Genomic DNA, 14144 nt, shown 5'->3' on the forward strand with positions numbered 1-14144 from the left:
ACCCAATGCGGGGTGGGGGAGGAAGGGGAAATCCGAGGCTAGAAAAAGCAACAAGAATAATTTGCTCAAAAGGGGGGGAAAGGGAGGAATAATAAACCCCAGTTTATATGCATTTCAAGCTTATGGACTTGCTCCCTTCTCAGGACCCATTTTGAATATTGGGAACATGTGAAGTAACAAAGAGAAGTGTGCTTCTGAGAATGCGCAAAGCGCATTTTGCTGACCAAGTAATTGCAGCCCCTCCACACCCCCCCCTGGAATTAGTTACCTGAGATTCTGGGGCAATCAGCATAATCTATGCTTGGCCCCCACACCTCTCATTTAGAACTGTAAGCCCTGACTCCTTCTCAGGGGAAACTGAAAAATAAAGAATATGTTACTATTACATCACACCAGAAGAGCACTTCATCTTGCCCTATGTGCTTGGTGGCTGATGTTTTTTAGTGCTACTCGTTTGTTTGGCGGTGGGTAGCATTTGGAATAAGCTATGTCCCGTCCCAAATAATCAGATATGCTCTCCGCTAGGCTGAAAATCTTTTCAGAAGAAAGCGTACCTCTCTTCGGACCTCCTCTTCCGTCCCCGCCAGTGTTTACGGACCACCAGGAATTCAGGGACTTTCTGCTGGTGAAACGTAAGTCGGGTTTACTGTTTTCAAACCCAAAGAGATCCTTGGATTAAAGCAGCCTTTCCTGACCAGATGTGTTGGACTACAGCTCCCAGGATCCCTGACCACTGCTTGTGCTATCTGGGGCTGATGGGAACTGGAATGCATAACTGGAGGGCAACCAGTTGGGGAAGGGCAGGGCCTGAAAAATTAAACCACTTTACGGATGGTTCATTCCTTGATAATATGCTGCCATCATATATGCACGTTTGATGTTTTGTGCCTTGATGTGTATTCAGTGGACGAGATCATGTGCTTGAGTTATTGACTTTGCACATCAATAACTTGTTTCATCCTTATGGCAAATTGTGCAAATCTGGATAGGGCAGAACGTTTGCAGTGGCCTCATCTCATCATTGGGAGCCTCCCTTGTTCTTGAGTTAGAATGCCACCCCTGCAGATGTCAGGGAGGCCTATGACAAGAAGGGGACATCACTTCCATGCTTCTGAGCTCAAGACCATTGAGTTGGCCACTGTTAGTGACTTCCCAGCCCACTATGTTACACCAGCTCTTCCCCTTCTGCTACATCTGTGGCGGGAAACTTTGGGGGGTCTGGGAGCCGTTTTTGCCCTCTGGACACCAAAAGAAACCTAATGTGTCCAAATCTCACTTGTTTTCAAGCTAGATTTGGCCGTTTTAGGCTTCCATAGCAGAGAGGCCCTTCTTATTTGCTCATCCATGAGAGCACTCAGGTGGGTGACCACACATGAGAAGGCCTTCTCTGCAGTGGCCCCACACCTCTGGAGCAAGTTGCCATCGGATGTCCGCCGTGCTCTGTCACTGCAGACCTTTAAGAAGGCCTTGAAAACATATTACATTATCGTGGCCTTATCTTGATATGACAGCTGCTGTTGCTGTTATTGCTGTTGTTGTTGCTGCTGATTTTATTGTTGGCTTTTGCTGTTTTTATTTCTACTTTATTGTGTTTATGGTTTTATCGCTTTTAATATTTTAACGGTTTTTATGTATTTTACTGCTGTGAGCCGCCTTGGAGGGCTTCTGCCCTGAAAGGCCGCCAGGACACTTTTTAAATAAACAAAATAAGCGGCGGTAGGGCGACGGGGGCGGGACCGCATGCTGCGCACCCCTGCATGGCATCCTTACGAGGTAACGCTCCAATGGGGAGGTTGGGGCCAAGTCGCTATGTGCCAAGCAGCACATAGCCTTCTTCCTGTGTTTGTCGCCTCATAGTAATAAATGGGGAGAAAGCCACTTTGGAAACCCCAACGTTTGCTCAGAAACGGCAGCGCACTTTGGATATGCTGATTCGCTCCTTATACCAGGACCTCATGCCGGATATGCACAAGGTAAGCTCCGTCCCTCCTGGCGCCTTGCGTGCTGTTTGGTTGGGTCACACTTTTCCTTCTGTGGAAATCTTTGGGCAAAGACCGGTGGCAGCAGCTGTTGCTCCCTGTGGCAGCCCCGCCCCTTCCTTTGCCCATTATGCCTGGAACCTGTGTGATGCCACTGCATAGGAACTGCCTTATACCGAGTCAGACCATCGGACCCAGTATTGTTGACACTGACTGGCAGTGACTCTCAAGGGTTTCAGCAGGAGTTTTTCCTGCCCTACCTGGAGATGCCAGGGATCGAACCTGGGACCCTTCTGCATGCAAAGCAGGGGCTCTGCCACTGAGCCATGGCCCCTCCCTTGGCCTTTGGCTTCCTTCAAGTCCCCCCTCAGTCCCCGCCCTTTCCGTGAAGCCTTTGTCGATCACCTTAAGCATATGTCACTGGAATCAATGCCCGTCCTTCCCCAGCTTACTCCTGCCTCCATCTTCCTCCTCTATGTCGAATTATAGATGGGAAGCTCCTTGGGGCAGGGACCTGTCGTCTTTATAGTTAACTATAATATCATCAAGCAGGATGTCTTCTGTCAGGCACACAGCTTCTCCCTTTAACTCCGCCTAAAGTAAGTTTGGTGTCTTCCTTTTCATTAAAAGTCTGGTTGTTGTTTTGTCTTTTTCTTTCTTCAAAGAACATGCTTAACAGGAGATCCTTCAGCGACGTCCTACCTGAGTCCCCAAAATCGGCCCGGAAAAAAGAAGAGGCTCGCCAGGCTGAATTTGTCCGTCTTGGCCAGGTGTGGTTTGAGTGAGTGTGGATGAGTGAAATGGACCTTTCAGGATGAGATTACGGTCCTGGAGTTGCCACTTCAGAAGGCAAGCTGAACATTGGTGGTCAGTCTTTCACTGTAGTTCAGGGGTGGGCTGCCTGCAGCCCTTGGCCTAATTTCAAAAGCCCCCTGCAAGCAATCTGTTCAAAGCTCTGGCAAGAGCAATCTCTCCATCCTCAGGCAGCCCACCAAGTGCGAGAGAGGGAGGGGGAGGGGGAGGAAGAAGTGGGTGATAGAAAGAGAGAGAGAGAGAGAAGGAAGGTGGTGGCAGAAAGTGAGTGAGAGAGAAAAGGGAAGGGAAGGGAAGGGAAGGGAAGGGAAGGGAAGAGAAGAGAAGAGAAGAGAAGAGAAGAGAAGAGAAGAGAAGAGAAGAGAAGAGAGAAAACTGGATGGCATTCCCCCCGTCTGCTTTTTACTCTGCACCACCTAGTACTGCCTTCAGCCCCCCAGCCCCTCTGGCAGAGTAGCCCCAAAGGAATGTAGAAAGAAAAAGGCTTCCTCATCCCTTGCTCTAGTTCCTTGAGGTCTTAAACCAGCCAAGCAGAGCAATATGAGCAAAAGAACGTGCCTCTGGTTGCCAGCCCTCAATAGACTATATACTGGGAGTCTTGCCAAGATCATTACTGAGAGACTTAAAGAGGCCACAATCCAGAGTAGCGTATGGATATAGGCGTGTGGGGAGTGGGGGAGCAGGTAGATGCCACAGCAAAAAGCTGTTTAGAGATATAGGTGAGTTTGCACCAAATTGGAGAGGGGAATGATAGCGATTGTGGTCCCATAATCCTCTTCTGATCAGAGCTAGCTCTGGGTTCAAGGGGGCCCTCGGCAAGTTGCTCTCTGTGGGTCCCCTCCTACATCAATAGTCTCACCCACTATCAGGTGGAAGCACCTGACAGAGGGTCACTCCAGGGCATTGTGAAGAATTTTAAATGGCGGCTCAGAGCTGCCTGACACACAGGTCCGGGGCTGGCCTCAGTGCTGTTAGGCCCTGCCAAGGTGCTCAGGCCCGGCAGCTGTCTGAGGGTGGTGGCTGCTGATGCCATGCCTGTTCTCAACTGCCACCTCTGTGGCGTTCTGTAACTTTATTTTCACAGCTCAAAAAAAGTGTGCCATATCAACACCATATAGATTCACCCCATCCTGAAAAAAAACCCAATAAATTAGCATGCCAAGTGTTAGAGAGAGAGAGAGAATATTACTTCAGGCGTTCAGTGGAAATGAGGCCAGCGTGTACAGCAAAGAAGCAGAATTCTGCAGAGAGCCTCTGGAGCCCCTATCGCACACCAGGGCAATTAACAAGGGATCGGTTATAACAAAAATCAATTTGAAACAAAAGGAATTAGCAGGCGTGGAGAAGCTCGCTGGAGTCTCGCTGGTGGAGAAAGAGGAAAACTACAGTATGTAGGGATCAAACAGAAAAGTGGGTCTTAAAACGTCTGAAACCGGAAAGCCTTTCTCCTCCACAATTCAGAAGCACTTGTGACATTCCTTGGCGTCATGATCGGGGGCAGGTTCACTGCCTCAGGAGAGATCCTTCAGCTGACAAGACGGTCCAGATTTGATGAGAAAGATTATAGCATTTCTTGTGAAGAAATGGAGTAGCGCTCTTAGCAGCCTTGCCAAATATCACCGCTCCATGAAGTGCATCGCTGCGTCTTCCAAGCCGCGACGTGTCTTTTGTGTGCCGAAATGCTTGCCCATTAACGGGTCCAGTGGGGGGTACGTACCCAGGAGAAGATGGGGGAGAAGCTCTGTCTTGCAAAGCCGCATTAACTTCCAGGATTTGCTGCTACATGCTGTGGCGTTATTGCCACTGGCCTAGATGGCTTTAAAACGGGAGGGGGCAAATGCGTGGGGAAGGTTAGGCCTTACCATGGTTGTTAGTCATGAAGGCGCCTTGCCTTTGTTCACATGGGAGAGCAGGAGCAGAGCACCAAGACAAAAACAACCAAGGAAGGAGCTTCCCGGACACAATGAAACACGTAGATTATGAAGCCCCACAGGTTTCGAATGGAAACGCTTCAGCAGGGGCATTATGAAAAATAAAATATTTCTTTGTGAACTGCCCAGAGAGCTTCAGCTATGGCGTGGTATAGAAAGATAATAGATGAATAAATGAAATGAATGAAAATCATATAGGTTTCAAGGGCGTAGAACCTCAGGCCAGGGACCAAATCCAGCCCTCCAGTGTTCCCCCAGATGGCCACACCCCCTTTCCCCCAACCACCCATCATCTGGTGGTTTCCTGGCTTTTGTGCCGTTTGTCCCTGTTCCAAAAGGTTGAAATGCCTCTCCTAAGATCTCCTGGCATTCAGAGGTTTAAGAGGGGAGGGTCCGTAGCTCAGTGTGATGGAGCACCTGCTTTGCATGCAGAAGTTCCCAAGATCGATCCCTGGCTTCTCCAGGTAGAGCGAGGAAAGAATCCTGCTTGAAAACCTGGAGAGGCGCTGCTGCCAGCCAGTGTTGACCGCACTTGGCTAGATGGGCCAATTGTCTGAGTCAGTATAAAGCAGCTTCCTATGTTCCTAAGATAAATATGCTAGGATAAATATTTTGGGATCCGCCCCTTGTGCCTTTGGCCCTGCCCGCCTCTGGAATGCGTGTCTCCCCACCCCAACCTGAGCTTCTCCAAAATGGGATTCCGCTCGCAGGCTGAAAGAAAATCAGCACCCCTGGTCTGCTTGAATACATTCAGTGATAAGGAGAAGAATTAGTTTCAGTATAAGATAAATAAATCATGCCAAGCAACCCTGTACGTTTTCTCAGAAGTCGGCTTTTCCGTCTTCAGCGGAGCAGATTCCCACATCATTGAGCATGGGATCACAGTGTTAAGTTAAAGAATTCAATTTATGTTATACTGAAACTATTTTTGCTTATGTTTGTCCCACTCTGTAGCCATGTTTACAATCAAGTTTGATAAATTCTGAGTTTTTTAAAAATTGTTTTATGACAGGTCGAGCACGCACTTTGCAAAAGGTTGTTGGCATCTGCAGCTAAAGGGATCTACACTAGAAGGGCAATCGGGAAAGACGCTTGCTCCAGGCTAGGGGTCATCAGTTTACACTGGGGGGGGGCACCCCTCTGCATGTGCAGGAGGGGCTAAGTCAGGCTTCCTGCCTAAAATCTCCTGCTCTAGAAGGTTCTGATAGAACCTCTGCGCAGGCACTGAATCCATATGTGTGACTGCACAGATGACCACTCAAAGGACTACAGTTACAGGTAAGCAACCTGTTCTTCCCTTGTTTGTTTTTCTTTTTAAGGCACTCAAACTCAAAACCATAGTGAGAGGTGATGCCCCGGCGATTCTAGCTACCACGAACCTTTGCAAAAAGGAGGTGAGCAAATTGCTGGAAACTTCCTCACAGGAAGGAAACTTCCCGAGGGCGGGTTCGCTCAAAAACCCGGAGTGATTTCTGCTTGCTGTGGATAATGGGTCTGTGCTTGGAAGACAACTGTGTAGTGTCCAGCTCTAGACTTGATTGGACAGAACAGGTGTATGGGGCCAACCTGACAGTGAATGATGTGTGTGCCAGTCAAACATCGCTTGGCGTGGACTCTCCTCTTAAAGTGAGGTTGTGTGGGGGTGCTCCACACAGCTAGCGGTTCTCTGGTAGCAGCTTCCCACCCAGATCCTTGGCTGGTTTCCCCCCCTGCACGCTTGGCAACAGCTCTGCAGTGTGGCAGAGAAAACAATGCATGTCAAGCCTTGGACAAACGCTGAGGTGGTAATTGATCCCCTTTCCCCTTTCTCAGATTTCATTTTTCCTTCTTTTTTTTTAAAGTCAAGTTTCTAGCTCTTATGGCAGGCAACATCTGCTGACATCTCAGAAGTGGCTGGGCATGATCCGTAGTGCCATGCTTAGCTCCTTGCCCCTCCTAACAATGAGCAAAACCAGAATAAATGATACTGAAAATTAGGCAGATGTGCAGGTTTGCATGAGTACGCTCAATGAATCCAATACCTATGCAAATTCATTTGTATCAGTTAAAAAATGTAGTGTTTTTTTGGTTGGTGTAGAATTTTATTTTATTTAGTATGGAGTGCACACAGCCTTGGCTTCATCTTCTCCAGCTAATATGTAGGGGGATTTCTGCTCCCCGGATGAGGATACAAAGCAACCTCTTGACCTCCTGAATACCTCTGCGGAGTTAATGCCTTGCAACTCTAGGGATTAGCGCCATCCTCATTTACAAGACCTCTCTTCCCTCATATACTCAGCAGCCCATGGTTATCTCCTTCCACAGCCCTGGGAATGCCAGTGTTTCTGCAGCAACTTCCCTCATGACGTCGCCTGTGCTGATTCCTGGGGCCATTCGCTGCTCATCTCTACAGATGTTGGTGTCCTGCTCTTGGACGGTTGGTTGAGGGCTCTGTGCTTCTGCGTGTGGGCTGAACTGATCCTTGCACACTTCCGCCATTATAGCCCATGTGGGAGGAAGGAGCCACAGCAATTTTAGCCGAACTTAATTGCTTTTAAAGATGCTGCGGATAATTCTTAATACTCTTTATGTGGCACCTGCCTCATTTTTACCTGAGAGCTCAGCTATGCAGTCAGAAAAGTCATGTGGTACAGCCCTCCCTAGGACTATACCACAGCAGACCACTTTTGGGGTACCTTACGTTTGAATCCTTCCCTATGTAAAGCATTACCTACATGCAGAAATCTAGGATGGCAGGGGCAAGGCCAAACTAGAACCTTGACATGCTAGCTTTTCATGGTCACTGAGTTTTTGATACAGGGGAGCATTCAGTCATAGCTATTTCCCCTTGGATCATTCCTGGGGAGTGACGGATATGCTGTCGATTTGAAATCCTCCTGCTGCCTTTCCCTGGGGCTAAACCCCCCTGACACTTACCTGAAACAAGACTGATTTATGCTTCATCTGTGAGGAAATTGAATTAGCTTTGGTGTGTCTATGCGGGGTGGGGGGTGGGGGGCAGTTAAATGGATGATCAAACCAGCCTACAGTTCTCTGCTTCATTCAATATACGTTCTAGAGCTAGGGTGTGTAGACTTCAGGCTTGTTGGATCTGCTTTGTGTGGTTCTTTTACTAGAACCCTAAGTTCCAATGACCGGAGCCTGGTGCAAAAGGCGGGCACTTAGAATGAAAGAACAGGTTGCCTCTGAGCCCAGGAAGTTGTGTTCAGAACCAGAACTAAACTAAGCTCACAGTCCTTTCACACAAAGGTCCACTCCTGGCCACCCCAATCTTTCTTCATTTCAACAGCCCAATTTAGGTGGGAAATGATCCGAACAGCTGGGAGCCAGAAACCTTTACTGATCTGCTAGAAACCACTGAGAGATCTACCAGTAGATCCTGATCTATCTTTGGCCCATCCCTGTTCTAGAGGGCCTCTTAGAAGAATCATTGGGCTGGTTGTGTCTTGCTGAGGGTTCCTGATCTTTCCCTTCCAGATGGTCAGCCTTCCATCCCCGTGTTCGATAAAACGCTACAGGTCAAACAGATGCACGTATTGGAGACTTTGGACCTTCTGATTACTAGAGCTGACAAAGGTAAGGTGGATCCATTTGGGAGAATAATTTAGGGAAAGACTGTTGTGGGAAAGTTTGCAGTAGAAAGATAAGGGAAGTGCCATTTGGTTTTTTTTAAAATGTGCAGAATCAGCATTACTATGGCGTCGCTCTCTGTGCTGTGCTAGATGTGTCTCTCCCCTGCTCTCTGGCTGGTACGGTCGCTGTTGTTTTTGTCTGCAAGTCTGCGGAATTTGCCCAACGGGAAAAGCCAGTCCGCTGCAGAATCCGCAAGTCTGATTCACAAAAGTCCAAACTCATTTGGTTCCGTTGTGGATTTCTCCAACATCCTTATTTGCAGACATACAAAAAAGACATTCTGAGGCAGGGGGAACCCAAAAAGACTCTGAAACCCTGAAGAAGAGCTCTCCACATTGCAACATTTTGTTGCAGGTCCCACTTGTAGTAATAAATTGTTGTTATTATTTATTTAAATTTACTTGCTATAACTGCTAGTTCCAGGTGTAACCTAGTACTATGTACTAGTAACTGCATGACTAGTAATCCAACCCTTCCCAACCTAGCACCCTCCAGATGTGCTGGACTACAACTCCCATCATTGGTCATGCTGGCTGGGGATGTTGGGAGTTGTGGTCCAATGCTTCTGGAGGCCACCAGGTTGGGGAAGGGTGGCCTAATCCATTTAAGCCTGCACCTCCTCCTCCACTCCATCTGAAGATTGAGCTTGCAGACCTCATGACTTCAGCATTGTCAGCATTTCCCCCCCTCCCCTCCCACAACCCACTCTGCCTTTGTAACATCTTGCCTGATGAAGAAATCTGGAGATCTCGAAAGCTCATGCACAATTTTGTGTCTATTTGGTTGGTCCTAATAAAAGGAAAGGTGACGGCCGACAGGAAGCTCTGGTGTGGGCTGGTCCATGAAGTCACGAAGAGTCGGAAGCGACTGAACGAATAAACAACAAATAAAAGGAAGCGCCTGACCGTGGATTTTAATTTTTTTTGTATGGAACGGCACGGCTTACTTGGTTTTATGTCATTCCTTCTGTGGTTAGCATTCTCCCTCTGCAGAGGCACGGGGCCTAAAACCGTCCGCAGAGCCTCCTGCAAAACTGTGTCTTGTGTCAAAACTCTGGATGCCGGTTGGGAGCGTGCACACGCGCACACAGAGTTGCTGAAGCAGATAATTGCACAAAGAAAGACAGCGAGATGGCGCATCCTGGATTGCCAGGGACTGCTGCCTGGCGGGAGATAACAGTACAAACCATTGTTGCTAGCAATGCCTGAAATTGCCAGCCATCTTCTACCTGACCTTATGCAAAAAGGCCCCTGGTTCTTCCATCTTCTCCCTGGGTGCGTTCTGTCGCACCTATCTTGACCTTAATGTGTGCTGTGGCTCCTCCCAGGGTAGGATTCAGCCCTGGAATGTAATTGCCCTGAGCAGCTGCAGGCCAAGGGGGAGACACAGTAGAAGTCAATCAAGTGATGCACAGTGAAAAGCTGCACCTAGGAAGCCACCTTTTTCCAGGTCAGACCATTTATCCATCTGGCCTAGGATGGTCTGGCTGCCAACCTTCTCCAGGTGTCTCAGGCAGAGAGAGCTCTTTCCCATCCCTGTAGCCTGAGATTTTTTTAACTGGGAATGCCAGGGATTTGCACCTGAGACCCTCTGCCTGCAAAGCGGCTGCTCAACCCCTGAGCCATGGCCCCTCTCTTGTACACAAAACTGTGTTATACTGGTCAGACTATTTGTCTGTCTGGCCCAGGATGATCTATTATCCACTCTGTTTGGGGGCAGCTCTCTAGAGCCGAGGATGAGGAGCCGTTTCCCACTGAGGGCTGCATTCCCTCAGGGGTAATCCGTTGGGGGCCAAATGCTGGCAGTGGGTGGGGCTGAAGCCAGTAGGGTGGAGCAGAGCCAAAAGTGGACTAGGCTGCCACCTTTTCTTTCTGTCTGTCTTTCTGCCATCCCCAGGGTCAGCTCTGCCCTTAGGCAGAGTGAGGCGGCAGCCTTCGGCAGCTGAATTTTGAGTGCCATGAATAGCACCGGAAATTGTTAGTTATTTAATTTATTGTCATTCTACCTTTACTGCCAAGGAAGTGGAGAGGCATCTGTGGGATTTTCTGCCTCAGGTTCAAAAATAACTTAGTTGGCCTTGGGTACAATGTACCTTGACTGGGAGGTGGGGGCAGGGGACAACATTTGCTCCCCTTCCTCAAGCAGCAAAATTTTTGGGCTGGCCCTGGCCACCCCTTCTCTCTCTCCCCACGCAGTGGGCTACCAGGAGAGAGACAAATGGCTTCTTCCAGAGATCTGGACTGACCACTTGCATAGGGCTTTTGAAATTAAGCCAAGGGACCCATGCAGCCCTTGGGCTGCAGGTTGCTCACCCCTTCTCTAGAGTCTCAGGCTTCACCACATGAGGTGAAAATCCCACATCCGTACCAGGGCTTCAGCTTCCGAATTCTTTGCAGAATTAAGAACAGCTCCTTTACATGCTTTGGATCAGGGACTTCCTTTCTCAGCAAGTTCTATATGTTTCATTTTACAGCCACTAGATGGCACTGTGGTTATAGCACAACTCCGTCATTATACACAGCCGATATGTTGGATTAACTTTCCTTATTGGGTTATCGCTGATCTTTTTTAAAGTGGGATAATGGTCAGAAAAGGAGATGGCAGAAAGAGAGAGAAAAGGTGGCAGAAAAAGAAAAGGGGTACAGTGATGCACCCATGGTTGGCTTTGGCCCTGCCCACCTTTAGCTCCACCTACCACTGACAGAAAAAAAGTTGCCCTTTCCTGCTGTAGACACATGTAACAATCCAGCAGGCAGTCATACCTTCCTCCTCTCTCAGAACTAGGCTGAGAAGCATGACATTATTTACTTACTAAGACCGGCCACCAACCACAGTTTCTCCCTGGCTTTGAGGCTATAGGACTGTACTGGACGAGAGAAAATGCTTTCAGCAGGCCTCCTTTAAAAGCTTGGAGCATGGCTAATAGGTTAAGGACATGAGCAAGATAAATTCTGGGTCTCAAAAGCACTAGCCTGCCCAAGTATCAATCCAAATCTCTTTTATTAAAGTTTCAGAGTAAAGAAAACTAGAGAAAGGGGGTTGCGTTTAGTGAAACAGAACAATGCTATCTTAACTGGTCCTTGCACTTAAAAATCCTAACTTAGTTGTCCAACATTTACACGTGAGGTGAGGTGAAGGCTCCATTTGTAAGCCAAGGCATGGATCTGTCCACAAGAGGGTCACAGAGTTTCCCCAGGCAAAAGACACAGTAGGCTCCGAAGCACTTTGTTTTTATGGGGAAAGTCTCAGAAAAGAGGCCTGGGAAGGACTGACCAAGGAGGAGAGTCGCAACAGGCCAGACAAGCTAGCAGTGATTTTTCGGAGGTGAGAAACAGCGGGAAACTTAATAGGTATTGGCCATGCTGGCTGGGGATGATGGGAGTTGCAGTCCAACACATCTGTAGGGCTCTGGACTGGGTTGGGGAAGACTGGTTTACATGGTGGCGTGCTTTGGGACAGACAAGGGGGGGATCCTGTTACTCCATCTCGGCTACTGGTTGATGATCGATTTCTCCTCCAGGACGCTGGCCCAGCTCTTTTGATGTGCGCTAGCATGGGGCGTTTCCGAGACCTAGGGTTGTTTTTCTTTTTAAAAATCCTTTATTTAGCATGCCTGTTTGTCTCCTGCCTGACAGGGAAGGATGCCCGCCTCCTCGTCTTCAGGCTGAGTGCCGTGCGGAAAAGCATAGAAGCCAAGCAGGCCAGGAGCAAATGCGATTGCCGGGAGAACAAGCTGGAGAAAACTAAAGGTGCCGTGGAAAGTAACGTTTGGGGCAGTAGTCCTCAGTCTTTTCAGAGCCGGGATGCCCCTTTAACCTTAGTTAGCCACATGGGTCGTACTTCTAAGCTATCTTTTCTTTTTACTCGATGTCTCTCTTTTCCCCTCTCTGGCTGTCTATTTCACTCTCTCTCTTTCTCCCGTTCTCGCCCTTTCTCCTCCTCCCCACCCTTGATCTTTCTCCTTCTCTTAAAAGAAAATGAGGGGGCGCCCCTGGTGTAACGCAGCCCACCTGCTGAAGACCAGTGGTGTAAGGCATCGCAGTGTAATCAACGCATCGAGGTGCCTCATCCCGAATCGTACCTATCTCTGTAGCCAGTATTGTTGGCAGCTTCCAGGTGGAAGTCATTCCTGGTGGACCCTTTTCACTGGAAAAACCAGAAATTGAACCTGGGATCTATCATCTACATTCAAAGCATATGCTCTGCCCCAAAGCAGGGGACCATCTACATGTCACAGGGTTCCTCTGCAAGAACTGCCTTGCATTAAAGAGGCTTGTTCTCAGGTGCTGAGGGGCAGGAGCAGAGCTTAAGCCAGTGAGTAGGCCAGGCTTTCATTGGACAGATGGGATATTTGTCCTGACTGCAGGCCCAGATCAGGAGCTCCCTTGATACTGCTACTGCCGTCGCTCACTGACAACCCTGGCTAAAAGCAGCAGCTGGGTGAGAGGTAGTGGAGGGCAAATTGGAGCCCAGGAGAGGGTGCAGACAGGGAAGAGGGCTGTAGAACTACAGGGAAGGACAAAGGGTATGAAGTGAGGTGTCATCCTGATGGTTCATTGCTCTGGCCATGAGGATGCGTTTAGTACATTCCTGTACTCACCTGGTCACCATTGACAACTAGGAATTCCACAAAGGTGAGTGTGTGGCATTCTTTCCAGGCCAGTGAGCAGGCTGGCAAAAAAAGGGACAGCCCGCTCAGCTTCTGTGCTTATCATGGAGGAAGTGAAGCCCTTTCGTCCGCAGCCAGCATAGAAATACGGCAGAACGGCAAAGGAGGGAGAGCATGGTCTCTTCTTCACTAGCCGTAGCCTGCAACATTTTTTTTAACTTACCTGCTTTTTTACTCAGAAGAGGAACCCCTCTTATGGATAAAAAGTAGTTCGGTACAATTTTTTGCAGTTTAGTATCTTTGCGGGGCCATCTGATGACCTCAGCCAAGTCAGAGTTGCCACTGTGGCAGCTAAACTGATAGAAGAGCAACGGTGCTCTTTTAAGCCCAGGGCAGGATGGATATTGTAGTGCTTTGTCTGTCTGTCTCTCTCATTTGTATCCCAGCCTTTTCCCCCAACAACCTCAGGGTAACGTACGAAGGGGTAATCCGTGCTACAAGGTAGATTGGGCTGAGAGAGCGACTGGCCCAAGTGATTAGAACTTAGGTCTCTCCTGTTCATGTCCTGCACTACCCACAATACTGCACTGGCTCTAAACGCAGGGGGGCACGCTGCCTTCCCTCCCTTTAAGGGCTTCTGGGGCATTGGTCCTGTGATCCGGAAACAGAATATGGTGCTATGCACCTGTCCTCTTCCATCCCTCTGAGACAGTGGCTGGGTTCAGACAACACGCTAACCCACTGCGGGTTGCGTTCAGGAGCGACCCACAGTGGGTTAGCGTGTTGTGTGTGTGGGGGGGTGTTTTTCCCGCCCATGATTGCTAAGTGTCCCACCCCCTGCAGAGTGGGTATGGGGCCCCAGGGTGCCTTACTGTGTGTATTACCCCTGCAGTAGGCCTCCAAATTTAGAGGTGCCGAGATAGTGATAAGCCAGACCCAGGTTTGCTTACAAGGAGACTTTATTGAGTACTTACAGCACACAGGCGCACCTGATGGTTTCATCAGACAGCTTCTCTGAACCCAGAGCCATGGGGTAAAATGGGTTTTATATCATACATGTCAGCAGTGAGGCAGCATGAGAGGAGCAAGCGTTAATTAGCGTTCATTTGTAACTTTCCCAGCACAGACTAACAGTACTTGTTCAGAGGGAAAACAAACAGAACTTTCCCAGCACAGCCA

At 48.8% G+C, this 14144-nt stretch overlaps 1 protein-coding gene across 1 annotated transcript in view; it reads left to right on the forward strand.

Annotated features, from left to right (window-relative positions):
- GARNL3 (GTPase activating Rap/RanGAP domain like 3) overlaps window positions 1–14144 on the forward strand; it is a 136441-nt gene that overhangs the window by 98794 nt on the left and 23503 nt on the right. Inside the window, exons 14-20 of the mRNA XM_084821505.1 lie at window positions 526–632; window positions 1858–1973; window positions 2645–2749; window positions 6043–6117; window positions 7028–7139; window positions 8201–8299; window positions 11992–12105. Of these exons, the coding sequence (XP_084677631.1) occupies window positions 526–632; window positions 1858–1973; window positions 2645–2749; window positions 6043–6117; window positions 7028–7139; window positions 8201–8299; window positions 11992–12105 (728 nt within the window). The remainder of the gene's footprint in view (window positions 1–525; window positions 633–1857; window positions 1974–2644; window positions 2750–6042; window positions 6118–7027; window positions 7140–8200; window positions 8300–11991; window positions 12106–14144) is intronic.

This window comes from Heloderma suspectum, chromosome 14 (assembly GCF_057233095.1).
Source record: "Heloderma suspectum isolate Gila_16-S chromosome 14, 16-S_ref, whole genome shotgun sequence".
In the NCBI taxonomy this organism is placed as follows: domain Eukaryota; kingdom Metazoa; phylum Chordata; class Lepidosauria; order Squamata; family Helodermatidae; genus Heloderma; species Heloderma suspectum.